General features: G+C 40.8%; 4 protein-coding genes across 9 annotated transcripts in view; 3 read left to right on the forward strand and 1 right to left on the reverse strand.

Moving 5' to 3' along the window:
* Positions 1-1,923, forward strand: part of LOC133532233 (polypeptide N-acetylgalactosaminyltransferase 1-like) — a 43,069-nt gene extending 41,146 nt beyond the window's left edge. The window contains exon 18 of the mRNA XM_061870812.1: positions 698-1,923. Within this exon, the coding sequence (XP_061726796.1) occupies positions 698-1,438 (741 nt within the window). The 3' untranslated portion in view covers positions 1,439-1,923. The remainder of the gene's footprint in view (positions 1-697) is intronic.
* On the forward strand, positions 1,861-11,950 carry LOC133531869 (uncharacterized). The gene is made up of 7 exons (XM_061870265.1): positions 1,861-1,887; positions 1,963-2,046; positions 2,803-2,908; positions 8,460-8,548; positions 8,680-8,804; positions 9,531-9,723; positions 11,628-11,950. Exons 1-7 carry the CDS (start codon positions 1,861-1,863, stop codon positions 11,784-11,786), a joined length of 783 nt encoding a protein of 260 aa, XP_061726249.1. The 3' UTR covers positions 11,787-11,950.
* A 183-nt stretch (positions 11,951-12,133) lies between these two features.
* Positions 12,134-16,971, forward strand: LOC133531933 (uncharacterized). 2 transcript variants are annotated; one of them, XM_061870369.1, is made up of 2 exons: positions 12,134-12,696; positions 13,628-16,971. In XM_061870369.1, the coding sequence occupies exon 2, from the start codon at positions 13,639-13,641 to the stop codon at positions 16,969-16,971; it is 3,333 nt and encodes a 1,110-aa protein (XP_061726353.1). In that variant the 5' UTR covers positions 12,134-12,696; positions 13,628-13,638. The 2 variants fall into 2 exon arrangements, with proteins under 2 accessions (XP_061726353.1, XP_061726354.1); XM_061870370.1 differs by having other exon boundaries at positions 12,134-12,655.
* A 1,992-nt stretch (positions 16,972-18,963) lies between these two features.
* On the reverse strand, positions 18,964-27,841 carry LOC133531884 (putative zinc finger protein 833). Of its 5 annotated transcripts, none has more exons than XM_061870283.1 (5): positions 27,671-27,697; positions 27,262-27,420; positions 26,057-26,140; positions 20,860-20,982; positions 18,964-19,894 (listed from the first exon to the last, which is right to left on the reverse strand). In XM_061870283.1, the coding sequence occupies exons 2-5, from the start codon at positions 27,311-27,313 to the stop codon at positions 19,083-19,085; spliced, it is 1,071 nt and encodes a 356-aa protein (XP_061726267.1). In that variant the 5' UTR covers positions 27,314-27,420; positions 27,671-27,697; the 3' UTR covers positions 18,964-19,082. The 5 variants fall into 5 exon arrangements, with proteins under 5 accessions (XP_061726267.1, XP_061726271.1, XP_061726268.1 ...); XM_061870287.1 differs by having other exon boundaries at positions 26,057-26,237; XM_061870284.1 differs by lacking the exon at positions 27,262-27,420 and having other exon boundaries at positions 27,671-27,841.
* Between the last annotated feature and the right edge of the window lie 132 nt (positions 27,842-27,973).

A 27,973-nucleotide genomic window follows, 5' to 3' on the forward strand; every position in this document is an offset into this window, starting at 1 on the left:
AAGTCTTTATCGGAAACGCTTTCCAAATTAACGACATCCACACAATGCTCGATTGATAACCGCTGCTCTTCAGCGAGTTCGGGAGAATAGGCCAATCGCCCCTGGTCAGCTTGAAAGGGCCATGAATGGGATCGTGCCAGTGCAAGTTGAAAAAAAGTATTCTCGAGCACTTCAGACAGGTACCAACGTCAACTACTAACGTACTCGTATTGCTCGGTACTAATAACGAAACTGCACAACATTTTAAAAAGGCATAGAAAACATCCCTTCAAGTTTTTAGAGGTGCAAAAATGACTCCCCGGTGATTTGTTAATGAGACTCGTTACTGAATTAGATTTTTACAAAAATAAACATTACGATGTGGCCGATGTGGGGTGTGTATTTAAGTTTCATTTGGTTGGTAATAAAGGTAATAGAAATACTAGTATCGCTAATTCTTGAAATAAACGTCGCAATAAACAAAGTATGAAGAGCTATCAGTGGCACTTGTCAATTTACTGCGCTGTACATCGCTGCCAATTAAATTTTTGTTAGAAAGTTAATAAAGTCTGAATTTTCAGTTTATTAATTAAATTAAGGTCATGGTTTAAGTTAAAGAACTATGTTACTTTACCCTACTTAAAAAAAGCCCACTTGCCGGTAACAGACGGTATACAAATGAAATACTTTTGATAAAACAAGTAAGTTTTTTTTTAAGGTGATCAACAACGGGCGCGTGTTCGAAAAGAACAAGGTCACTGACCTCAAGGACCTGCGGAACCAGGAACGTGTCCACACCACACCGGAGCCTGACGACGGGTCGCCGGAAGCTACCATAGTGGGTATCATACCTGATTCACTCCATCATCTTAAGGTGACGAACAATAGTCACAAGAACAAGGTCACTGACCTCAAGGACCTGCGGAACCAGGAACGTGTCCACACCACACCGGAGCCTGACGACGGGTCGCCGGAAGCTACCATAGTGGGTATCATACCTGATTCACTCCATCATCTTAAGGTGACGAACAATAGTCACAAGAACAAGGTCACTGACCTCAAGGACCTGCGGAACCAGGAACGTGTCCACACCACACCGGAGCCTGACGACGGGTCGCCGGAAGCTACCATAGTGGGTATCATACCTGATTCACTCCATCATCTTAAGGTGACGAACAATAGTCACAAGAACAAGGTCACTGACCTCAAGGACCTGCGGAACCAGGAACGTGTCCACACCACACCGGAGCCTGACGACGGGTCGCCGGAAGCTACCATAGTGGGTATCATACCTGATTCACTCCATCATCTTAAGGTGACGAACAATAGTCACAAGAACAAGGTCACTGACCTCAAGGACCTGCGGAACCAGGAACGTGTCCACACCACACCGGAGCCTGACGACGGGTCGCCGGAAGCCACCATATCCATAGTGCGTGTATTATACCTGAGGGCCTAGCCTGAATGACAAATCGTTGATAAAAAACGCCAATCTAAACATAAATAATGCTTTTTTTTAATACCACGAGGGTGGCAAACAAACATACGGCTCGCCTGATGTTAAGCAGTCACCGTAGCCTATGGGCGCCTGCAACGCATGGAAATAGTCATGACTTTTTGTAGATATTCCGATGTTTTTTTTCTTTTCCTTTGTCATTATCGATGTACGATTGTCATTTTGGCTAGGCCTCCTGACCTTTCAACGGACGGGAGTATAGGCCCTCTTGGGCACTCCAGTTTCCTGATGATGAAAAACCGTGGTTAGAAACTCACGCTCCGGATGGAAAGTCGCACGTTCTTACCGTTATGCTACTCGTACTAAAGCTCTCTGGACTGGAAATAAACATTGAAGTGGATAAGTACCAGCAGTAGTAAACATAAATGGCTGTAGTCTTCTGTGCGGTGGAGGTACTTGCCCAGTTGGGCGCTCCAGATTTCACTATGTAAGATTGGTGTCATTGGAGATTGTAATGATTGTTGTAGAAGCCGTGGACGAGCGCGCCGCTGAGCACGCGCCGCGGCCGCCCGGACGACGCCGTGGCGGCGCCCACGACGGAGTTCGCCAAGGTGAGTTACGCTACAAACGCGACGGCCACATTATCGTGTCGCGTTTTCGTTGTCTCGGTAAAAACTTCCTGCCTCGCCCGGCTAAACTGTGGAATGAACTGTCGCCTGCGGTATTCCTACACCGATACTACCGTACGAAGAAAAGAGCGCGCTACCATTTTAAAGGCCGGCAATGCACTTACAACCCCTCTGGTGTTGCGGGTGTCCATGGGCGACGGTAATCGCTTATCATTAGGCGGTTCATCTGCTCGTTTGCCTGCTATATTATTGATTACTGATTACCTATGCTAAGAAAACTTTTTTGCCTTGATCTACTCTGGTTATAACCCTTTGCATAGTTACATCAAAGATATGTATGTATGTAGTAATATAGCTCCATATAAGATAAATAAATTCTATGAAAAAAACGTGCCACGAAAAATCAAGAATGTATGCTCGAATAGATGACGATATACCTTTGACCTATACTCGAGTAAATTGCGACACCGTTTGATATTTAACACATATCAGTGAATGGGTAGGGTAGCCGTTGTGACTCTGTATCATTTTAACATCTTGTTTGACACGGTAAACAATAAACGAATTCTTATTCAAATAGCCATATGTATGTCATTCTTAAGAGTTTTAGTCCTGTGTCGTAAGATGGCAGTAAATTTAATTGTTTACAAAATTTACTTTGACAATACGCCTCTATACTTAATTCTCTTTGGTTACATCTAGCACACTTTTCCATTTCCACATTGACATTGTGTTCAGCAGCCAAAGAAGCGGCACCACAAGAAACACTTCCCGAAGCGCTCCAAGGAGCGCCTCCAGCACTCGCTGCTGCTCGACGACAGCGGAGACTTCGTCGCCGTTGGTGGTGAGTGTGTCTGTGGCCGGGTGAGACAGCACTATGCACGTGTATAGGTGTCCTGCTCGCACAAACATGACAGAAAGGAACGCCTCGATCATTAGCTGAAGCTCGGCGCCGACAGCGGAAACCTCACGGAAACGGAAGCCGCCACTTGCGGTTTATGGCTACAATTTTGTCATTAATTTAAGCTTTGCAGTAAAAAAAATATTATTTTAGAAGACTCGTAGAAAAAGTATTGTATACAATAATGACAAAATGAAGCTTTTCAGTCGAGTACCGTGTACAGGGAACGCAGCTTGCTAAGTTGCCTATGTTAGGTACGGGATTCTCTCTATTATGTCATTATTGTATAAAATACTATTCTTAACCCTTTACCGCATACAAAGTCATATATGGCGGATATGATATTTAACAATTTTATTCCATGCAGGAAGGGGTGAATACCTGCGTGTTCCTATTTATCAATAAAAGAATTGTCGATATTATTAGAAAACAAATAGTAGTTGTAGCGGCAGTAAACTTGAGAGACACACTTACATGAAATCCAGCAGCGCTTTCGTTAACCTCGTGGTTACCGATTATGAAGATCCTCTCCTTCCACTGACAGCCACATACGTTCATAGGTCGAGGGGCTCATGAGGAACTTTCCTTTTGATTTACATTTAACTTTGCAGCGACGGATATGAAGAAATAATTAATTTAGAAGGAGCGCGACGCGGAGCGTGCATTCGCTTGAAACGGCGGAAGAGGTGTTTTGTAGTTGAGTGGAGGGCGCGGGTGTTGCGCCGGGAAGGCTTTGGGATAATTGGGATGAATGTAGTTGACAACTCAAAACACTGCTGCATGCATGAAAATTATGTAATATATTTTTTTCCAAATTGTGTTGCTTTCTATATTCTTAAAAATTCCCTATCTACATATGCCATCTCACTATCTGAAGGTTGTCTGGAAGAGATCGCTGTTTAACGATAAGTTCGCCTGTTGTTACCTACCAATTAATATATTTTCTCAATTTCTGTCTTTTTTAATGTAGTGTGCAATAAAGAATTTATTATTATCTCCTTTCTTAGGCTAGGCTTTTAACAACATGTATATAAAAGTAAAATATAAAAACACTTACAAAACAATACAAATACTTAACAATAATATACAATATAATAATATTATACAATGTATAATTGTTGGTGCAATAAAGAATATTTACTTACTTAATTACTTACAAAAGATATTATATAAACACATTATAAAAAGAGAGGAACCGCCGGACTATCCGCGCCGTGTCCAAGATCACCGCCTTCTGCATCTGACCCTTGCTCTATCCACCTAGCGAGAGTCTCTCAAGGTGTTGGTCGAGACTCTTCGCTATGAGACCGTTCGCTGAAACGACTATCGGGACAATGGTCGTCGAATCAACATCCCACATGGCGGTTATCTCGTGAGCCAAGTCTAGGTGCTCACTGGACTTGTCCTTTTCGGCTTTCACGAGATTCTCATCATGGGGGATGGTTACGTCGACGAGCACGGCCCGGCGCTGCGATCGATCTATTATCACGATGTCAGGCTTATTGGCTACAATAGTCCTGGCAGTGATAATAGATCAATCCCAATAGAGCGTGGCACGACCATTTTCGAGAACTGGCGGTGGTGAGTACTTGTAGTACGGTACTTCGCGGTCCACAAGGCCGTATAGAAGAGCAAGTTGCTGGTGAATAATCCTGGCTACGAGATTATGTCTGTGCAAGTACTCGCCGTTAGCAAGATTCAAAATTCAAATTCAAAATTCAAAAATTTATTCTGCAAGTAGGCCTCAAGGGCTCTTTTACAAGTCAATACAACATTTATAGTAACATCATATAGTGACATGAAAAATACATAACAACATTTCTAAATACAACAGCCAATACCTGGGTAAACATTACATTATAATAATCTTAAAATAAATAATTACTACAATACAATAGAGACGTATAGTCTCTATGGTTAAAAACACATTAAATCTGGAGATGTAAAAGGTCCCCAATGTCAGAGTACTAATACTAATAAAATTTGGAGGTGTAAAGTCTCTCCAAGTATCAAAATAAAATTTATACTAAATAAATAAACCGCGTCTGGACTGTTAAACTAGCAGTCTCATAAACGAATGCTACAGAATACATAACTAGTATTTACCAAGTCAAGTATATTATACAATATGACAGAGACGTATAGTCTCCACGGTTAATACATTAAGTTTGGAGATGTATAAGGTCCCCACGGTCTGAGAAAAATAATAATACACAATAATAATGACATTAATAAGATTTGGAGGTGTAAAGGTTCTCCAAATGTCAAAGAATAAAAAATAAATAAAAAACTGTATGAAATACATGTTTCACGTCAAGAGACTGTTGAGCTAACAATCTTAAAACTAGTTCTACAGAATACATAACTACTGTGTATTTAATATGTCAATGTCATCATCAAAATAACTAAAACATAACAAACATTAATACATAAGGTTGAACAGCTAGAAACAACAGCGCCATATGCCTCTCCGGGACACTGCACGCAAAACTATTACAGCTTTTGAGACTGGATACTTGGCCATGATTCCGTGTCTCCCAAGTAGTCATCTATTTTATAGTATCCCTTTTTGAGAAGTGCATTTTTGACATATTTCTTGAATGAAGTATAGGGCAGGTTCCATGCCTCTAAGGGTACTTTGTTATAAAATGTTACACAGTTTCCCATGAACGATTTTTTAACTTTCTGTAGACGAAACTTGGAGATTACTAACTTATGTTTATTTCGCGTATTATAACTATGGATATCAGACAGTTTCTTAAAGGACTTTATATTCTTATGCGTATACATTATCACATCTAGAATGTATTGTGAAGCTACTGTGAGAATATCTATTTCCTTGAATCGTTCTCTCAGTGAGTCACGAGAAGCCATGTTATAAATAGATCTGATTGCTCTCTTCTGAAGAACGAAGATGGTTTCTATGTCAGCTGCTTTGCCCCACGCCAGTATGCCATAAGACATAATACTGTGAAAGTAACTGAAGTAAACTAGGCGAGCTGTCTCCACGTCAGTAAACTGCCTGATTCTTCTTACTGCATACGCGGCAGAGCTCTACCTTTTCGCCAGGGCAGATATGTGAGGGGCCCACTGCAGGTTATTATCTTAAGTAAGGCCCAGAAAAACCGTATTCTCGACAAGGTCCAGCGTTTCGCCATTTAATGTAATGATAGTTTCACATTTTCTTACATTCGGCAGCGAAAATTTGACACATTTCGTCTTTTTCGCATTAAGAAGTAAGTGATGAGAACAACCGGGAATTATATGCCTGAGTGACTCTCCGGGACGGCGGCATGCCCGACAAATGTCGACCGTACCGTCCTTCAGGATATATTTCCGATAGTTGTTCGTCATCATCACTTCGTCCGCAATTGCACAGGCAAAACCCTCGGTTTCACCGAAGAGGTCCCCGAATCGTAACCAGTTCACCGACGCGAGCAGGTCCACGTCGGGTCCCGTGAGGGCCTTATAGAACCGCCCGTGAACTCTGCCATGCCGCCTTGCGATCCGCAGTACTTAGTACCACAGGTTTGCGCCAGTTCTCGTTTGCCAAGGAGAGCGGCGTGAGGTTCCTGTCTACTGCCACCACATCACGATGCATCCCACACTCGTTGTTAAGGAAATAATACCTGAGATTGCACACCTCGCGGTTGTGGAGATCTTTAGCGTTTAGGAAGCCTCGACCTGCACACTTCCGTGGGATGTATAATCTCATAACTGACGAGCGTGGGTGTAGCATACGTACATTATTATTATTATTTACTTTGTTTTTGTCTCCTAAATGGAGGTGATTTTGCTTCCATAATCGCGGGCTTTTGGCCAAAATAAATAAATAAATAATAAATATTATAGGACATTATTACACAAATTAACTAGGTCCCACAGTAAGCTCAATAAGGCTTGTGTTGAGGGTACTTAGACAACGATATATATAATATATAAATATTTATAAATACATAGAAAACACCCATGACTCTGGAACAAATATCCATGCTCATCACACGAATAAATGCCCTTACCAGGATTTGAACCCGGGACAATTAGCTTCGTAGGCAGGGTCACTACCCACTAGGCCACACCGGTCGTCAAATTAATTAATACTAATCTGTTCCTCTACAGATCCATGCTAATTCATCCTACTTATATGTAAAGCGTCCCGCCGCTGGGCATAGGCCTTCTTAATGCACGAGAAGGATTAGGCTATCGGTACTCGTGGTTCCCACACAGGCCACTAACCAGGCATTAGCCACATACGTACAAATGTGCAATTATGGAAAGTTTCAACAAATGTGGGAAATTTTTCGGAAATTCAGGAACATTTTAGTTATGAAAAATTTCACCCCTAATACAAAAATTATTGAAGCTTCCGACATCAATCCATGTGGAAATTAGGCAAAATTTACTTTAAAATATAACTTTTGACAACAATACTTTCCAACGGCAAAAAATAATTTTTAAACTTAAACGGGAATTAATTTTGTACCCTGACGTTTTTTTTTATTTTGCCTGGCGTTTGTAACGTGACGTTACGTTCGTGGCTACAGAGGCAGACTGGCGAGAATCATATCGACATCTTGCTGCGCGGGTTTTGCGAACTACCCGCACTTGAACTTGATTATTCATTTTTACGCTAGGGTTGTCACTTGTTAAGGTTGTCACGGTTGGATGATTTTTCACCCTTACATTTGCTAATGACTGGATTCCACGAAGACGAAATCCCCTGTCAACATGTCACGTTCGAAACGTCAGGCCAAATAAGAAACGTAAGTGTGAGTGATGTTTTCTTTTAAAAATTCTGAGTGTGAATCTTGTTAGTTTAAATCAACAGTACCTGGGCGACCGAGCTTTGCTCGGTTATAACTATTTATTGTAATATGGTGGTGTATAGGTGATAATCTACATAAACTTAAAAAGTAAAATGTGAACTGACAATTATTATTATTAACAATTGATTTTAACCTTACAGCACTTGTCACAGAGTAACGCCATCTATTGTCAATTTCTCTTATTACATAGGTTATTTTTTTACTAAATTAAACTTGTCTAAAACAATAACAATTAAAAAATTATATATAAACTTGAACATATAAAAAAAAACAAAAGTTAGTCACCGGGCGAGATTCGAACCTGTAACACTCGTTTAGCAATCCGCGTCATAACCCGCTGGACCAGACGGACAGTGGCCGGCAACACGAAATTAGCGACCATATTCTGCGTCGAAAGAAAAACGCATGAAAACTCGAAAACACGCGTTTTCCCAAACATAAGACTAATCTAGATAGATTGTATACCCCCAAAAACCCCCATATACCAAATTTCAGCGAAATCGTTAGAGCCGTTTCCGAGATCACAGAAATATATATATATATATATATATATACAAGAATTGCTCGTTTAAAGGTATAAGATATTGTCCGACGGCACATCAATACACATACTTAACGTTAGTGCCAGCAAAATATCTCGGTGTTCTTATGTATCGCGTTGTGTATAGGCTTGAACCACACCGACGCGATGCTGCGGGCCGCGGCCGCCGGGCGCGCCGGCGGGGAACCCGAGCGGGACCAGGACACACACCGACAGGTAAACACTGCGTTTTACTAATAGGGCATGAATACCAGAATTTAGAATTAAAATAGGTTATTAAAACTATTTATACTATTCCCTTTTTGTTTAATATTTTGACGTAGGTATGAAAGTAATATTTTTAATAGACGCTCCGGCCATGGCTTCCGAGCGAGCAAGAGTTCTACGTGCACACCGCGCGCCCCGACAGCGTCGAGATACATCTCACCGCGGACACAGCGAGGGACAAGGACGCACGGGGAGACAGAGACAGGTTATTAGTCCATTTTTAAGGTTCTGTACCCAAAGGGTAAAAACGGGACCCTATTACTAAGACCCCACCGTCCGTCTGTCTGTCTGTCACCAGGCTGAAACTCATGAACCATGAGCTAGAAAGTTGAAATTTTCACAGATGATGTATTTCTGTTGCCGCTTTAACAACAAATATTAAAAACAGAATAATTTAAATATTGAAGGGGGACCCACATACAACAAACATGATTTATTGCCGTTTTTTGCGTAATGGTATGGAACCCTTCGTGCGCGTGTCTGACTCGCACTTGGCCGGTTTTTTTATGTAAATATACTTATCATAATATTCATAATGTTTATAAAGGAAAAGTGGAAAAATTTACCGTCTCTCGTCCTATGCAATTTTATAGGTCGCTGTACAATTTTTATGAAATATTATATTACAATTTTACAGATCGACCCAGTCACAGTAAGCTCGATAAGGCTTGTGTTGTGGGTACTAGGCGACGATGTCAATAATAGAATACTGATATAGTTTAGTATAATTTATTTACAAACACTTATTTACTTAAAATAATCGGACAGACAGAAGGACATGACGAATCTATAAGGGTTCCATTTTTTGCCATTTGGCTACGGAACCCTAAAAACATCCATCACTCAGGAACGTTATAAAAGTATAAATCTTGTTTAGTATAAAAGTAAAATGAACAAACATTGACGCCATTTTGACTTCAACCATTGACAGGACACCAGAAGACACTAAGATCAGTATCGACGATACACACAGAGACAAGCTCGACAGGGACAGCGCACACAAGGACGACAACAACAAGGCGCGCTCGGAGGCCATCGCGCGGCACGCGTCCGTGTACGAGTTCAAGAAGGTGGCCGACGAGCGCGGCCGCAAGGAGCGGCGCGGGGGCAAGACCCGTGCGCAGGTAGGGCCGCCGTCGGGTGTGTCGGACAAGGACAACAACAACAAGAAGGTGGCCGGCGAGCGCGGCCGCAAGGAGCGGCGCGGGGGCAAGACCCGCGCGCAGGTAGGGCCGCCGTCGGGTGTGTCGGACAAGGACAACAACAACAAGAAGGTGGCCGGCGAGCGCGGCCGCAAGGAGCGGCGCGGGGGCAAGACCCGCGCGCAGGTAGGGCCGCCGTCGGGTGTGTCGGACAAGGACAACAACAAGAAGGTGGCCGGCGAGCGCGGCCGCAAGGAGCGGCGCGGGGGCAAGACCCGCGCGCAGGTAGGGCCGCCGTCGGGTGTGTCGGACAAGGACAACAACAACAAGAAGGTGGCCGACGAGCGCGGCCGCAAGGAGCGGCGCGGGGGCAAGACCCGCGCGCAGGTAGGGCCGCCGTCGGGTGTGTCGGACAAGGACAACAACAACAAGAAGGTGGCCGGCGAGCGCGGCCGCAAGGAGCGGCGCGGGGGCAAGACCCGCGCGCAGGTAGGGCCGCCGTCGGGTGTGTCGGACAAGGACAACAACAACAAGAAGGTGGCCGGCGAGCGCGGCCGCAAGGAGCGGCGCGGGGGCAAGACCCGCGCGCAGGTAGGGCCGCCGTCGGGTGTGTCGGACAAGGACAACAACAACAAGAAGGTGGCCGGCGAGCGCGGCCGCAAGGAGCGGCGCGGGGGCAAGACCCGCGCGCAGGTAGGGCCGCCGTCGGGTGTGTCGGACAAGGACAACAACAACAAGAAGGTGGCCGACGAGCGCGGCCGCAAGGAGCGGCGCGGGGGCAAGACCCGCGCGCAGGTAGGGCCGCCGTCGGGTGTGTCGGACAAGGACAACAACAACAAGAAGGTGGCCGGCGAGCGCGGCCGCAAGGAGCGGCGCGGGGGCAAGACCCGCGCGCAGGTAGGGCCGCCGTCGGGTGTGTCGGACAAGGACAACAACAACAAGAAGGTGGCCGGCGAGCGCGGCTGCAAGGAGCGGCGCGGGGGCAAGACCCGCGCGCAGGTAGGGCCGCCGTCGGGTGTGTCGGACAAGGACAACAACAACAAGAAGGTGGCCGGCGAGCGCGGCCGCAAGGAGCGGCGCGGGGGCAAGACCCGCGCGCAGGTAGGGCCGCCGTCGGGTGTGTCGACAAGGACAACAACAACAAGAAGGTGGCCGGCGAGCGCGGCCGCAAGGAGCGGCGCGGGGGCAAGACCCGCGCGCAGGTAGGGCCGCCGTCGGGTGTGTCGGACAAGGACAACAACAACAAGAAGGTGGCCGACGAGCGCGGCCGCAAGGAGCGGCGCGGGGGCAAGACCCGCGCGCAGGTAGGGCCGCCGTCGGGTGTGTCGGACAAGGACAACAACAACAAGAAGGTGGCCGACGAGCGCGGCCGCAAGGAGCGGCGCGGGGGCAAGACCCGCGCGCAGGTAGGGCCGCCGTCGGGTGTGTCGGACAAGGACAACAACAACAAGAAGGTGGCCGACGAGCGCGGCCGCAAGGAGCGGCGCGGGGGCAAGACCCGCGCGCAGGTAGGGCCGCCGTCGGGTGTGTCGGACAAGGACAACAGCAACAAGAAGGTGGTGGTGGATTGAAAGGGTATGTTCAGATATTTTCATCACACTTCCTCGAAAAAGATCTTATTTTATGCAGATATACTGTGCAACAAGAAAGTGTGATGAAAAAACTTTTTTTTATTATGTCACCAAAATATTCACGTTTATAAATGAATATTTTTGTTTATGTTTAAAGTTATTTACGCCTCTATTGTCAAGGCACTAGAGTACGTGCTCAGATATTTGTGAGCACCTCGGCCTCTCCGATATATCTGATGGCGACGCAACGTTAGTCTGTAAGGTAAAGATAAGGGCCTGAGAATAAATGTTATTTGATTAGATTATCACCTACAGATGCTGAGCGAGATACAAGGCAAACCGTTGGAAGAGAACCGCTCGTGGTCGCCCGCGCGGCACTCGGCGGACGTCGAGAAGGACTCGTGGGCCCCGTGGGACCCGTGGGGGCCGCGCGAGGCCGGCGCCGCGCCCGACGTGGTGCTCGACACGCGGTGAGGCCGGCCTGCTCTATTAACAAGCTTATTTGTGAATAAAATAGAAAAAAAAAAAAAACAAGGAGAGACCCAACTGTCCGGCTCCGATTTCATTTATTTTTATATATGTTATAGACTATTCTAAAATAACTGACACGTATTTTTTTGGCTGCCCCAACTCAACCTATTCGGATATAATCCAACTAGTCCGTAATTAACTAGCAATTTGCTTGAACAAGACTCTACAGAAAATAATAAGAAAATGTTTTTTGTATAAGTTTAAAGAAGTTAGAGGGTTTGGCCACTTTTCAGTACTTTGGAGGACGAACTCTCCCAACGGCGAATAAAGAAAATTCAAAAGTCAATGTGTTAAGGAACCCTAACTCACGGAGATCCGAGGGGAATGCACCGCGCGGGGGAGGCAGCCGCATCTAATTTGCATATCACTCTTCGCCGTTCGCTGTTGACGAGCGCACACATACGCCCTTTTTTTAAACTCAAAATCAGAGTCAAAATGGTGTAGTTAATAAGCCTATATAGTAAAAACTGCATGTAATGAAGAATTTTGTATTAAAATCATTCAAAAGTTCATCTGCATACGTTATTCAATCATCCAGTCATTAATCAAGCATCCTACATTCAAAATCCAAAAAGCAATTGACGCCAAAGTCTACATGGTCCTTCATCGAGCCAAATATACAAGAATCAAGCCCTAAAAGGAATCCAGAACGTTTTAACCAGCTGAACCGAAGAGTCAAGACATTTACCTACCTATTTCATTCAGACAAGAAATCAGCCATTATACATTTATGTGAAACAAAAACAAGCCGTTAAGTGCAAAGGATTGGTCGAAATTAAAGTGGAATTTAAGGCCGAAACGAGTGGTTAAGAGTGAGTTCTTTCCAAACTGTTACCATTATAGCGTTAACTAGGTACGTAAGCCATTTAATTTTATACATTACAAATATTTCGTTGCAATTAAAGTTAAACTTAACGATAAATAGTACATATTAAAGATTTATTACATTACTGCATACTATTATGTGTATTTTTCATTGCAAATCAAACATTTAAATCGTAATTCATAAATAGCAAAGTGCAATCAATTCGTAAATTTGAAATCATTAGTTGTTTATCACATCATTGCATAGGTAGTAGGTACTTTGTCTCCAAGCGCGCTGTTGCTAGCCGGCCAGCGGCCGCGGCCGAGCGAATTTCGTCTTAATGCGCGTTGCATTTTTACGTAAACAAGTTATGCAATCAATAACTCATTAGGATTTAAATACAAAATGCAATCGCATTGCATTTGTTTACATGTTTAAGACTTATACAAAGTATTTTAACTAATCAAATCATATACATTTAAGACATAATTTAAATCGATTAATCTATACAAAGCGATTAATATACAATTCATATACAAATACAATTCAATTACGATTCATATACAATTTTAAAATCATTTAATTAAGTTTTTATATACAAGTAACATATTTTAACCTTTATTCCCATAGCCCAGCACAATGTCGGACTTAAAAGATTTAATACGTAAGCGTGGTGCAGTTAAGGGGAGGCTAACCAATTTCATTAACTATGTAGAAAAATTAGATTCGTTATCGTCATTACAAGTGATTGAACTACAAGCGCGTTTAAGCAGAATGGACGCACTTTATACACAATTTGAGGAAATTCAATGTGAAATTGATGTTTTAGTTGATGAAAATGAATTGGCCGTTCACTCCGCCGCCCGCACAGAGTTTGAAGATTTGTTTTACGCGAATATTGCCCTTGCGCAGGAGATCTTAAACGCCAATAAACCTGTTAAAAATGATGATAATTCGTCCAGTGACTCGTACGTTTCAGGTGACGCTGAGATGCATGCACGCACAAGCACTCGTGGTATTAAATTACCGACAATCCAGATCCCCAAATTCAGCGGTCAGTACGAGGAGTGGTTGGAATTTCACGATTTATTCGTCTCTTTGATACACGAACATAAGGCGATATCGGACATACAGAAGTTTCATTATTTAAGGGCATCCCTGGAGGGGGCCGCTGCGCAGGTAATCAAATCTTTAGAGTTTTCAGCTAGGAATTATCAAATCGCTTGGGATTTGTTGTGCGACAGGTTTGACAATAAACGTATACTTATTCAAAATCATATCCAAGCGCTGTTCGCTTTAGAACAAAATAAAAAAGAATCATATCAATCAATTCGTAAAATAATAGACACTTTTACTAAAAACTTAAGAGCCTTAGAGACTCTCGGAGAACCCACCACTTCATGGGACACTCTCATTATTTATATTATGAGTACAAAATTAGATTCAAGGACATTGCGGGAATGGGAAGAACATAAATCTGATTTAAAAGGTATTAAATTAGATGATTTCACTTCATTCTTAAAAAACAGAGCCGATTTACTTGAAACATTACACATGAGTAATAATAATACAAATGTCAGCGCCAGAGCTGATCGATACAAATCTGCCGAGTACGTAAAGAGTCTCGCAGCAGTCACTAGTGCACCACAGCCAAAATATACGTCATACAATTACAGCTGCCCCTTGTGCAAGCAAAATCATCGCATTTATAGGTGTGAACAGTTTCTAGGACAATCTATCAACGAGAGAGCAGAATCGGTGAGGAGGCTCAAGTTATGTGAGAACTGCCTCCGCCCCGGTCATCAGGCTCGCGTTTGCAGATTGGGCCCATGCATGAAATGTTCACAAAAACATAATTCAGTGCTTCATCCAGAAACAGCATCAGGATCATCTGAGCCATCAGTTGTGGGTGCGACGTCGCATTCATTCAAGCCAACAGGGCGAGGCGTACTCTCAACTGCCGTGATCCACATGTACGACAAGGACAACCACCGCCATGAAGTAAGAGCCTTTATTGATAATGGTAGCATGTCTTGCTTCATGACGGATTCCTTGTTACGTAAATTGCAAATTAAACACACAGAATTACAATCATCCATTATTGGATTAAATAAGCAAGTTTTGTCACATATCACAAAAAAGTGCAATGCAACAATCGAATCGAGAACTAGCCAATTTAAAGCCAACATGACATTCTACGTTGTACCGGAAATTGTAACTTTAAATTCAAATGTACCTAAACTAAACATTCCTAAACATGTAATACTGGCAGACCCAGAATACTACAACCCGTCTAGCATAGACATTCTACTGGGCGCAGAAATATTCTGGGAGCTGCTTGAACAGGACCAAATTAGTTTAGGTACAGGTTATCCAATATTACAAAATACAAAGCTCGGTTACATAGTTGGCGGGCCTACCAGAGGGCTTAATCATAAACACACAAATTCAGTTGAACCAATACATTGTAATCTGATCGCGGACAATACAGTACAGGATCAGCTAGCTAAATTCTGGTGTCTTGAGGAGGTTCCGGATAATTCTAAGCAAGTATATTCGGTAGAAGAGCGTTTATGTGAACAGAATTTCGTGGAAAACTTTACTCGAATGCCAGATGGGCGATTTTCCGTCGCAGTTCCTCTCAAGAAGCCAGAATCATGCTTAGGTGACTCATTCAATCGCGCCAAACAGTGCTTCCTATCGCTTGAGCGTAGGTTAGCCAAACAACCACTATTAAAACAAATGTACACAGACTTCATGTCAGAATATATTGAACTAGGACACATGTCTGAGACTAGATCAGACACGCAAACCAACACAAAGCCATTTTATCTGTCACATCATGGAGTTTTGCGCGAACAAAGCTCCACTACAAAGCTTCGGGCTGTATTTAATGGCAGTGCTGCCACGAGTTCAGGGGTTTCATACAATGACCTCCAAATGGTCGGGCCCACTATACAGAGTGATTTATTATCAATTCTCTTGCGATTCAGACATTACCCATACGTTTTGACCGGAGACATTGAGAAAATGTACCGGCAAGTTTTAGTTCATGAAAATCAAAGGCATTTACAGCAAATTATCTGGCGGGATGATCCTACTAAAGAATTAAACATATACAAATTGAATACAGTTACGTATGGGACAGCATCCGCGCCATTTTTAGCCGTCAGGTGTTTGAAACAACTTGCTTTGGAATGCCCAGATCCACAATTAGCCCAAATCATTAGTGACGACTTTTATGTCGACGACTTAGTGACAGGTGCTCAAACAAAGGAGCAATTAATAAAAATAAAAGAAGGCGTTTGCAAAGTTTTATCCACAGGTTGTTTCAATCTCCGTAAAATCAGATCCAATATAGAACTATCTCAGTCAGATTCATGCCAAACATTGAACCTCGGCGACCAAGGTTCGTCAAATACCTTGGGCCTGGGTTGGTCACCACCTGATGATAAATTATATTATTCAATAAAGCAAAATGTTGAGCAAAATCCAACCAAACGGTCAATTCTGTCCGCCATAGGACAGATATATGATCCGCTTGGCTTATTAAGCGTATGCGTCATTCAAGCTAAAATCATGTTACAGAAACTTTGGTTATTAAAATGTAATTGGGACGATCCTTTACCCTCAAATATTGTAAATTTATGGCACAAGTTCCAATCTGAATTACGTCATGTACTTGATTTAAAAATGCCGCGCTGTGTCATCAAGGACGATCCAAATAGCGTGATTGAAATTCACACTTTTTGTGATTCGTCTCAGGACGCATACGGCTCATGCTTGTACGTTAGATCGGAATGTAACGGACAAGTGGAGATCAAATTGCTATGTGCAAAAAGTAAAGTCACGCCTTTGAAACCTACGACTATTCCGCGTACCGAATTGTGCGGTGCCCTTGTCGCTGCACGTCTGACTGAGAAAGTACTCAAATCTATCCGTATACCAATAAAAAGATGTATTCTCTGGACTGATTCATCTATCGTTTTAGGTTGGCTCCAAACGCAACCTAATAAGCTAAAACAATTCGTTAAAAATCGTGTTGCTGAAATTCAAGAGCTCACTGCTAATCACGAATGGCGCCATGTGCCAACAGCTCTAAATCCAGCAGATATGTTATCTCGCGGAGTAAAAATGTCAGAATTACAAAATTTGTCAATGTGGTGGAATGGCCCAGATTTTCTAAAAGAGGATGAAACGAATTGGCCTAAAAGTAACTTTGTAAAAAACAATTTTGAAATGCCAGAAATGGTAACTGCTACAGCAGTCTCTTTAGACACAAATCATGGTTTAATTGACTACAAAAGATTTCTAAATTACTAAAATTGAAAAGAGCACTAGCATATGCAATGCGTTTTATTCATAATTGCAGAAACAAAAACAGTAAAAAATCTGGACCACTCTCCACAGATGAACTACAAGATTCATTCACTTTACTCTTGAAATGGTCTCAAAAGCAATCATTTCAAGAATATGATCAGTTAGTTAAAAAACAAACATTACCTTATAAAAACAAACTACTATCGTTATCCCTATTTATGGACGACTTAGAACTAATCAGAGTAGGCGGCAGATTAAATAACTCACAGTTCTCATTCGATAAAAAGCATCCAGTATTGCTTTCATCTAAACATACATTGACACGACTTATATTCCTCGCAGAGCATATTCGTTTAATGCATGCTGGACCCCAATTATTATTAGCATCAGTTAAAGAAGAGTTTTGGCCTATCGGTGGTCGCAATTTAGCCAGATCTGTCGCACACAAATGCCTGAGGTGTTTCAAGCTACGGGCTCAAACAGTCAGCCCTATAATGGGTAATTTGCCTGAGCAGCGCCTCAATCCAGGTTATGTTTTTCAAACCACGGGTGTAGATTACGCGGGACCACTTCTCGCCGCTGACCGTAAGGGACGTGGATGCAAACTTATAAAGGTCTACGTTGTAGTGTTTGTGTGTTTCACCACTAAGTGTCTGCACCTCGAGCTAGTCACAAGTTTAACAAAGGAGGCATACATTGCTGCCTTACACAGGTTTATTGCGCGTCGCGGAAAACCAGCAACAATCTTTTCAGATAATGGCACTCAGTTCGTTGGGGCCAAAAATGAGCTTAAAGCTTTTCTAAAGCAAAACTCTTCCTCCATTTCCGAATTCATGGCGAATGAATTTATTGATTTTAAATTCATTCCAGCCTACGCACCTCATTTTGGGGGGCTATGGGAGGCTGGGGTTAAGTCTTTTAAATATCATTTTACCAGAGTTATAGGCGACTCCCACCTTACGTTTGAGGAGCTATACACAATTTTAGTCAAAATTGAAGCTACGCTTAACTCACGACCTCTATCACCAATGTCTTCAAATCCATCAGATCTTAATCCATTAACGCCAGGTCACTTTTTGGTCGGACGTCCTCTTACCGCTCTGCCAGTTCCTCCACTAGAGAACATAAATCCGACCAGATTACAGCGATGGGATCGCATTGAACAAATCCACCAGCACTTCTGGACAAGATGGCAAAAGGAATACGTCTCTGAGTTGCAGCAAAAAACCAAATGGAGGTCATGCAAAGGACACCTCGACACAGGAACGATGGTCATCGTCAAGGAAGATGCTGTGCCACCTTTAAAATGGAGTCTTGGACGTATCGTGCGCGTCCATCCAGGCATAGACGGAGTAAACAGAGTCGCCGATATCCAAACACATCGAGGCATCATCAGAAGAGCCTTCAATCGAATCTGTCCTCTTCCACTTGATGACGATCCTGTTGAAAGCAAGACTTTCAACGCCGGGGGGCATGTTAAGGAACCCTAACTCACGGAGATCCGAGGGGAATGCACCGCGCGGGGGAGGCAGCCGCATCTAATTTGCATATCACTCTTCGCCGTTCGCTGTTGACGAGCGCACACATACGCCCTTTTTTTAAACTCAAAATCAGAGTCAAAATGGTGTAGTTAATAAGCCTATATAGTAAAAACTGCATGTAATGAAGAATTTTGTATTAAAATCATTCAAAAGTTCATCTGCATACGTTATTCAATCATCCAGTCATTAATCAAGCATCCTACATTCAAAATCCAAAAAGCAATTGACGCCAGAGTCTACACTAATTGTGTTTGGGTTTGTTAGAATCGTCTTGATGAGTATTAGTTGTCCGTGGTAAGAAAAGTTCTGTCAGCGCTAAAAGCTTGTACTAAAAATTAAATGTTTACCAAAAACATATTATGATTATAGATAATATAGGCCATTTTTAAACCGTCTACATAATGGTAAATGTTCATAATGTTAAAGTCACACTGAAAAGAATAAACAACAGAAATATACACATCTTCTTTATTTGTTTTTCATAAATAATACAACTTATATCTTTTAGCCCTTCGACCATTATATATTAAAGTGTTCATCCAATATTTCATTTCTAAACCGACTTTAACGTTATTATAAGTGAATAAGTTTATGTGCCTTATAATTGCCTAAAAACGCAAACTTCTTCAAGCAATATTCGCATGAGTATGGTTTTTCACCTGTGTGTACCCGCCGATGGTTGTTCAGAGTGCTCACCTGCGTGAACCGCTTGCTGCAGAACTCGCACTTGTGCGGCTTCTCCCCCGTGTGAATATACCCGTGTATCCTCAAGTTGCTCGAGCTCGTAAACTTCTTCGGACAACTCTTGCAAGAGAATATTTTCTCACCAGTGTGAGTTCGCTGATGGATATTGAAACTACTTATCGTTGCAAATTTCTCGTCACATAGCTTACACGAGAATGTCTTTGCACACCTTTGAGTTGATTGATGTCGTTTCAAATGACTAGGTGTTGCAAATGCTTTATTGCACACTTCACATGATATTTCCCCGGCGTGAATTCGCTTATGTTTCTTCAGATAGTATAAAAGTGCGAATTCTTTGCTGCAAATTTCGCATGTGAATGGTTTGTCTCCTGTGTGGCTTCGGATATGACTTTTTAAATGTTCAAAATCGTCACACGTTTGTTGGCAAATTTCGCAGGTAAATTTCTTTGCCCTGGTAGTGCTTTGAGTGACTATATTAGGGTTAGGTGTCGTCCCGGGTAGACAGATCACCATGTGGCGGATCAGACTTCGTTTGTGTGCGTATGCTCTCCCGCAGTTGTCACAGACGTTCTCTGCGTTTTGTGGAGAGTCTGTGTAAGTTTCCTGTAACTCCTCTTCAGAGTTTGTGGTGTCGGCGGCGTCGTGATCGCAAAGCGGGAGTAGGAAGGGGCGGGATTTGTCTGAAACATTACAGAAATTGACTATTGACAGGGGGAGGGGATTGCTAGAATAAAAAGTAACTTGACAGAGAGAAAAAGAGAGATTTTTTTTTCGGGACGATCAAGCTAATACTAGTACTTAGAACGGAGCATATTATACATAACTGAGCATAACAAAATGAAAAAACAAATTTAGAAAAAATACTTAGGAATTTATTAAGTTTGCCAAAAATTTCATTTTTAAAAACACACTTATTTATTGCCATCTGACCTTCAAAGAGAATTTGAAATAGAGGTGAACTGTCAAAGTAAACTTTGTAGCCACAATAAATTTAATGCCATCTTTCGACACATTATAAAAAGTTTTAGAACGCCATTTGATTTTGATCCTTATTCTTTCACTGATATGTGTTATTTTGTTGAATATCAACAAGTGGCGCCATCCACTAGAGCATAGGCCAAAGGTATGGCGACCAAAACAATCCATATGAGACCTGTCGGCAACGCGCATGTGGCCTGGCAAGCCTGGCCGTAGCTTATGGATGCTGGCGCATGTGGCAAGCATCCATAAGCTACGGTAACTGCTTACCCTCAGGCGGGCCACATGCTTGTTTGACACCGACGTGGTATTAGACTCAATCTCGGGCCTATTTTTACAAAACTTGACTACGTCTCCTTTTGTTACTACGGCCCATGATTTTTAAGAACCTAAGGAATCGTGCATGAACTGTAGGAGGCAGGACTGGAGCCCCCTTTCGATTGGCGCGAAGTGTAAATGTCGAGTTTAAGCTTCCAATTACAATTACATTACAGATGGCAGAATTTACAATGCACATTTACACATGCAATTTACGTGAACTGTAGAGGGCAGCACGTGGTTCGGCGTTAAGTGTCAACGTACAGTTTATGTTACCGTTTCAGGCCACACGATGGCAGACCCTCCAACGCGCCCGGTATTATGGTATATGTTATTACAAGCAAGTCACCGTGAATGCTCTCGATCTCGACGGGCACGAGCACACACTCGGGCTCCACGGCCACCTCGAACTTGAACTCGTCGGCTCCCTCCGACCCACTGTCCATCCTTAAAGGGTCTTCTGCCTCCTCATCTGCACAAAAAATCATAAGTTGTTGATGTAAATTAAAGAATGAAAAAAAAACTTTTTAACAAAAAAAAAATTACCGCCGATAAAAAACTAAAAGGCAATAAAAAAAACCGGTACTAACACGAAACTAATCGACCGACAAAAAAACAATAGCGCACTGAAAAGAAAAAAATAATGATTTAGTCTTCAATAACGCAAGTGAATACCTACCCTACAGTTACAATTATAATATATTTCTATACACTTTCTATTATACCTAATACAATCACTAGGCTTATGTCAATTTAATTACATCTAGAAAGTATGAACTATATTAGTGTTGAGTTGCTCACTCGTGAGGCACCTCATTTGTACCACTCATTTAGTTAAATTGTCGCAGAACTTCACACCGCATAAATGTCATACATCACTCCTCAATCAAATTTTACTCATTTACTCGCGCGCATCACACACAGCTCTTACCACTCAAACCATTCAAACACTTCAAATTTAAAAAAAAACTCTCAGCCTTTCAAACTCACTCGCGTTCCTCACAACTCGCAAGAGAGTCGCGAGGCGCTCGGTGCTCGCCGACATTCAAATGAAGAAATGAGTCATTGACGTCATCGCATTCATCGCTCACACTATCAACTGCCCAACTACAAACCTTATTGCAAGGACAAAAGGTCCACCGAGAAATGCGTTGTTTGTACCATTCACTCGCCTCAATCCCTCAAAAATCCTTTCAAAATGAAACAATGAATTAGATTTACCGAAAGAGGGAGTGAGACAGACACGCGCCGTGCTTCAATAACACCTCATCGAAAATACGTTAAAAATGAAACACGAAAGAAAACAAGCGTAAGCGTCCGCAAGCTTACATACATATTACGCCATTTTGATCCTAGCATTGCTAAGTTACTTGTCAAAAGCGAAAAATCTAAGTCATCAAAGAACCTACCGAAGAAAGTTTTTTCTCTCTGTCGCACTTGTAATTTCATACGTAAGTGCGATAGCAAAGCAAAACTTTGTGGTTCGCGGTAGGCCTCCATATTTGTTAGCTATTATTGTACTAACGCGCATACCAGTATAACCTGACCTCAAGACTCATATTGCTGGTGTCATGTATAATCTGAATCAATTAGACTGGACAGTGAAATGGTTACTTGATAAGCGATTGAAATGCCAACCAAGTCTCACTGGGCATTTACGAAGCTAGCTTAGAAACAGTTATCGTTTAAGAGACCAAAATATTATTTAAATTATTGAAATATAATATAGTCGCGTTCACAAAATATGAGATTTTACATTAGTTTATGAATAAAAAAGTAAATATAATTTGTATAGGTGAAATAAACATGTACATTTTAACGATTTGAATTTGTAATACTTTTTGTTAACGTGCTTCGTATAGTATTTCGATCATTTATGATTTTGACATATTTATAGTACGAGAAACTCGAAAAAGTTGTTCGTAATCTTTAGTTGTGTTTTATAAATAGTGATCAGTGACCATTCTTATAATTATACCAAAATAACAATATATTAACATTGTTTTCGCGATAAAATATACCTGTGGGTCTTTCTTTGTGTCTTTTGCATACAAAAATCAAGTGTATATTACACGCCGGTGGCATTACCGCGCGAACGTTATTGAGGCTTTCGTTTGTTATCATATTACAATGCTATTATTACTGATAAATTATGAGGTGGTAAGTTAGTAATTTCTATATAATAATGGTACAAAAAATATTGGATTTGTTCTCCTTAGTTTGTTAATTGTTTGTTTGGTAGTTTATGGTTAGTATTTATTTCAATATATGAATGTTAAACTTAAAATGATATCAAGTAGCAAGGATTGATCCTGAACAATCTAACAATAAAAATAATAAACTGCTAAATTAGAACAAGTTTCATAAAAGCATCAAATTAAGTTGCAATAGGATGTATGTACTTTAACTCCTTAGTTTGATTCTTAAATGTATGTCTTCTGTTGTTAAAGTTCTGTTTTAAACCTCCAGAATTGCACTCCAAGTAAATATTTAAAAGGAAGTTTAGCAATGCCTAAATATGTATTTACATTAAATATGGTTTGCTGCCGTTGGAGTTGATGGAATAGTCGATGCTGCAAAAGTGCTAGTACCTCTCCTCATTTGAAGTAAGACATTGTAACACCTCATTTTAGAATGAGGTACTCATACAAACTCATTTTAAATTGATGTCCTACCCATCACTACTATATACATACTTCTGAAATCAATCACACAAATCTGCGTATTTATATATCTACAATCTGTTATTTTTGGAGTCGGTGCCAGCCTCAAACAAACTTGAGCACCTCCCGAACTTCCGTTTTTTACGCTTCACTAAGGTGCTCAAGTTTGTTTGAGGCTGGCACCGAGATCCAGGTTCCAATCAAAAAATAATTATCAAAATCGAACTACTCTGTAAAAAGTTATGCCTGGTCATACATAAAAAAAATATACCTACGCGTCGACTTGAGAACCTCCTCCGTTTTTTTCGTCGGTTAATAACCACAGACTACCCAGACGCCACAAGGTCAGCGCGGGGCCACCACACATACATGGCAATTGGGCCATTTTTAATCCCCGACGCAAAAAGAGGGGGGTTATATGTTTGCGCCAATGTCTGTTTGTGGCATCGTAGGTCTCCAACGGATGGACCTATTTCGATGCGGTTTATTTACGTGAAAACGAGTTTTCTTGCGGTGGTGCTTAGCTATGTTTGATAGAAAACTGTCCAGCAGTTTGAAGAGCTCTTTTAAAACATGATGAAGGCTTTTTTTGGCATAAAATAATATATTACCTCTGGAGTTGCATGCGTCCATAGGCTGCGGTGACTGCTTACCATCAGGCGGGCCGTATGCTTGTTTGCCATCGTCGTGGTATTTAAAAAAATCGGACACTATTTGGGCTGCCGCGTTCCTGCAGTGCTTTCACCATGTTCGCAGTAGCCAGAATCCCTGAGTGCTTTCCATTCATTCATATTCATATATTTATTGATAAATAATTACACGTCCAAATACTTACACAATCGTATTACATTTAACTAAATGTAAATGGTAAAATTAAATCAATAAAAAAAATGACAATTATAATTATAAATCAAATGTCAGCAATGAATACATTAGAAAAATACAATAAATTATGACTTAATATTATTATTATTCGTATTATTATTATTAGTACTTTGCAAAAGTACAAGCGCGCATTGCTTATATTTTTATATAGGTGACAAACGAGCTGACGAAGCGCCTGGTGGTAAGCGATAACCGTCGCCCATGGACACCCGCAACTCCAGAGGGGGTGTAAGAGCGTTGCCGGTATTTGAGATGTGATTACGCTCTTTTCTTGAAGGCGCTGTTATCTTTTTCTCTTTCAGTTTATTCTTTTTTTGTTCCCTCATGTCGGTCTACCGTAACATTACTAAAACCCTATTATATTTAGAAACTGGCTTTCCGTGCATCAATACGGGGAAAAAATAGCAATAATGAACTATTTTAATTGTTCTACTTCTATTTTAGCTTTAAGTGTTTCTATATCTAGTTTGATGTGGGTGGAAATACTCGTAAAACTTTATGAAAAAGAATTCTCAGTTGTTCTCTTGGGTAAAGAGAGAAATAAAATCTCAACGGTTATCAGTGGTAACAACGTGGTGGTAACTAGTGAAAATAACCCGTTAATTAGTTCTATGTCAGTAAATTAACTGTGCTTCTATGTGTTCTATTATATGCTGAAGGCAAAATTAAAGATATGGCTTTCAAATCAATGTCAATTGGAAGGAAAGTAGGTAGGCGTGTGCAGTTACATATTTTAATATACAATGTATCTATATATATATATTGTATTTATCGTATGTATTATTATATTTATGTATATGTAAGTATATTGTAAATTTATATAGGTATGTCGATGCACTTAATGCATCATATTTACTTATAGTTAAGTTTCTAAGGTTAGCTGCTTCTTTTCAATCTTGCCATCTTGTACAAATCTTAGTTTGACTAAGAAAAAATCAATCTATGAATAAGAAATTTTGACATCCTAATTATTATTCTAGTCTATTTTATTATGAATCTGACATATTAACTTATGAATTATTTTTATATTCATTATTTCAATTAATGTAATTTTAATATGAATCGTGATTTCATTGTTGAAAGTATTATGTCAAGTTTCAAGTTTCTTTATTTGGCCAAGTAACAACAGAACGTTACATCTAGCATGTCAAAATACAGGTCATTGCTAAAACTAATCATGCAATGTCTTATTAGGTATATAGGTAGACAAAATTATATAAATCAAAATATATTAAATGGTAAATGATCAAATACATCAATATAATACAGTATAAAAGCACCTACGCTTAGAATTATTTTACATAATAAAATCATAATTTTTCATTTTATCTGTAAATTCATTGATGGAGTAAAATGGACTTAATTGGAAGAAACGTTTAAGTTTATTTTTAAATTGTATGCATGTTAAATTATTTATGTGTAGAGGCAATAGATTGTAAAGGGTAACTTTTAGGGAGATACCTTGCTTAAATGTTTTTACTAGCTTCGTCGAAGGAACGCATAGTTTATCCTTATTACGCGTGTTATATGTATGAATGTCCTTCCGTGTTTTAAAATCATTTTTGCTTCTGTGGATTTCTAACAGGCTATTAAATATAAATAATGAAACTACTGTCATGATTCTACTTTTTATAAAGAATTCTCTGGCTGTACTGCCTTGGCTGTAATGTCGATATTATGAATTATTTATATTATGTTTGGATTTGATTTTAATGTACTTTTCTTACTAACCCCTAGCTATAACGATGGTACTGACAATGCTTTATGGAATTTAGAAGGTTCTGAAATATTTTTTACTACCATTTCCTATTTATCTCTCTCAGTTGCTCAAAGGTTAACTGGAAGAGATCCCTTAAAGGGATGAGTTCGCCTTTGTACAGATTCATTGTATTCTCCCTGAGTTATGTATTTGTTTTATGCAATAATGTGTTTTACTACTACTACTATTGTATTATTATATGGGTTGTATGAGTAGAGGTGATCTGTACGAGCTCTTACCTGCAGTGCAGTCCACAGGCAGGTCTACGCACCCTGGCTCCAGGGCCACCTCATATTTAAACTCGTCTTCAGAGCCATTGCTTTCTGCAATTAGAAGTCAGGACAGTCAACTTGCGGGTATGGAGATTTTAAGGAAAGGGTAGTTTCCTTTAAGTATTTCAATTATTTATTTATTTCTAATCTGTAATTAATATACACCGTGTTTTTTATTGAATTATTATTTTTTATTTTTTATTATTTATTAATCAGGCAGGCAGTTGAAACAACTGATAGTTGCCTGTATCTGAGTGATCTTCGCTTAATATGTATTCTTTGCGCTGGTTAAGTATTTGTCTAGTCTGTTCTTAAACTGATTGACATTCAATTCCGTTAACTTCTAGGTATGGATAAGTATGTTAAAGGAAAAAAGTCCTAGTTATTTTTTTTTCTTATTTTTTATAAAAAGGATTTAAATGTTGTATATAGCGTTGTTGTACAACGAAACAATTGAAAAAGTTGACATATCAATGGAATTTCAAACATTGATCATCCGAGATAGTACTCATGTTTGGTAGCAAATGTATATTAAACTCGTATCAAACACTTACCAATATGTAAGTGGGACTCACGCACCGAGGGTTCCGTACAAACCTGTAGGTATATAATATTATATGATGTAAAAATGTACGGTTTTTGCAATTTTTTATCTGTGCTATAAGACGTTGCTTCGTACCAAATTTCAAGATTCTGAGTTCAAGGGAAGTACCCTGCCCTTGCGAGTGTCGAAAATGTGCGGAAATTTGCGGCATATCTTTTGATTGCGTTGGCTTAGTTGTTTGTTGGTTGTTTGATACCTCCACGCGTTCCTGAGAAAAAGGGTCTTGACAGACAGACAGATGGACAGACGGACAACAAAGTGATCCTATAACGGTTCCCTTTTTTCCTTTTAAGGTACAGAACCATATATTTTAATATGTTTGTAGGACTGTCATAGTACACTATATAACTAAAAGATTAAATACAAAGAAAATTCCACCATTACCTGCTTTTAACCATTTATAAATTGGAGGCATTGTGATAATGCAAGCATAGATAATAAACTTACACTTAGAGAGAGCACTTGCGCGGCTTGCACCCTTATTTAGATTAATGGGTATACCAGACCATCGAAGTGCCAAATTAATAAGATTTAACTGTGATATTCTAGTTATTATCATAAAACTGACCTATCATAATTACACATTCGGAATTCTCCACGTCCATCGCCTCTAGTGACATAATGTCTCGACCTCCTACCGTCAAGACAATATCGTCGTTCCTCAATGTCTTGAAAATATTCTGAAGGTAAACCTGGGCTGCTGGGTTAGAAGCCTACATTCAACAGGCTGTATTGTAATAATAAGCTACGTTTTAGGCAACAGTACTGTACGACAACAGTAATACGCGGAGCACGATACAATGAAAACTTGATCGATTTGTCGAGTTACAAAAGTAGTACTCTATGTTAACCACGATATTATATTATACTTGTGGAGGCACAAATTCTAGGGTTTTTACTACTAGAGCCAGTGTTAAGAAGAGTATTATATTCTAACTACTTGTTTATTTTAACGATAAAATATATCACTTTCCTACCGATTTTGGGCTGGCCTGTGTATGACGTTAATGACATTGACAGAAACTCAGTGCTGCCAGACGAATGTATGTTCGGATACGTGCATGAAAAGCTCAGAAAAGGCCGAAGAGGTATATAGTCTGGTAAACACCACTTGTCAGTCAGTAAGAACCTTTAAAAATTATACTTATCCCTTTCTTTAAAGGCCAATCCAGGCGGGACCATTTGTCGCCAATCTGATAAAATTATCGGATCAATAATTCGATTCTAAGATTATAGGCCAGTCCAGACGGGGTGATCAAGTCGACGGATTCAATCAGAAA

This window comes from Cydia pomonella, chromosome 26, assembly GCF_033807575.1.
Source record: "Cydia pomonella isolate Wapato2018A chromosome 26, ilCydPomo1, whole genome shotgun sequence".
NCBI classification, from domain to species: domain Eukaryota; kingdom Metazoa; phylum Arthropoda; class Insecta; order Lepidoptera; family Tortricidae; genus Cydia; species Cydia pomonella.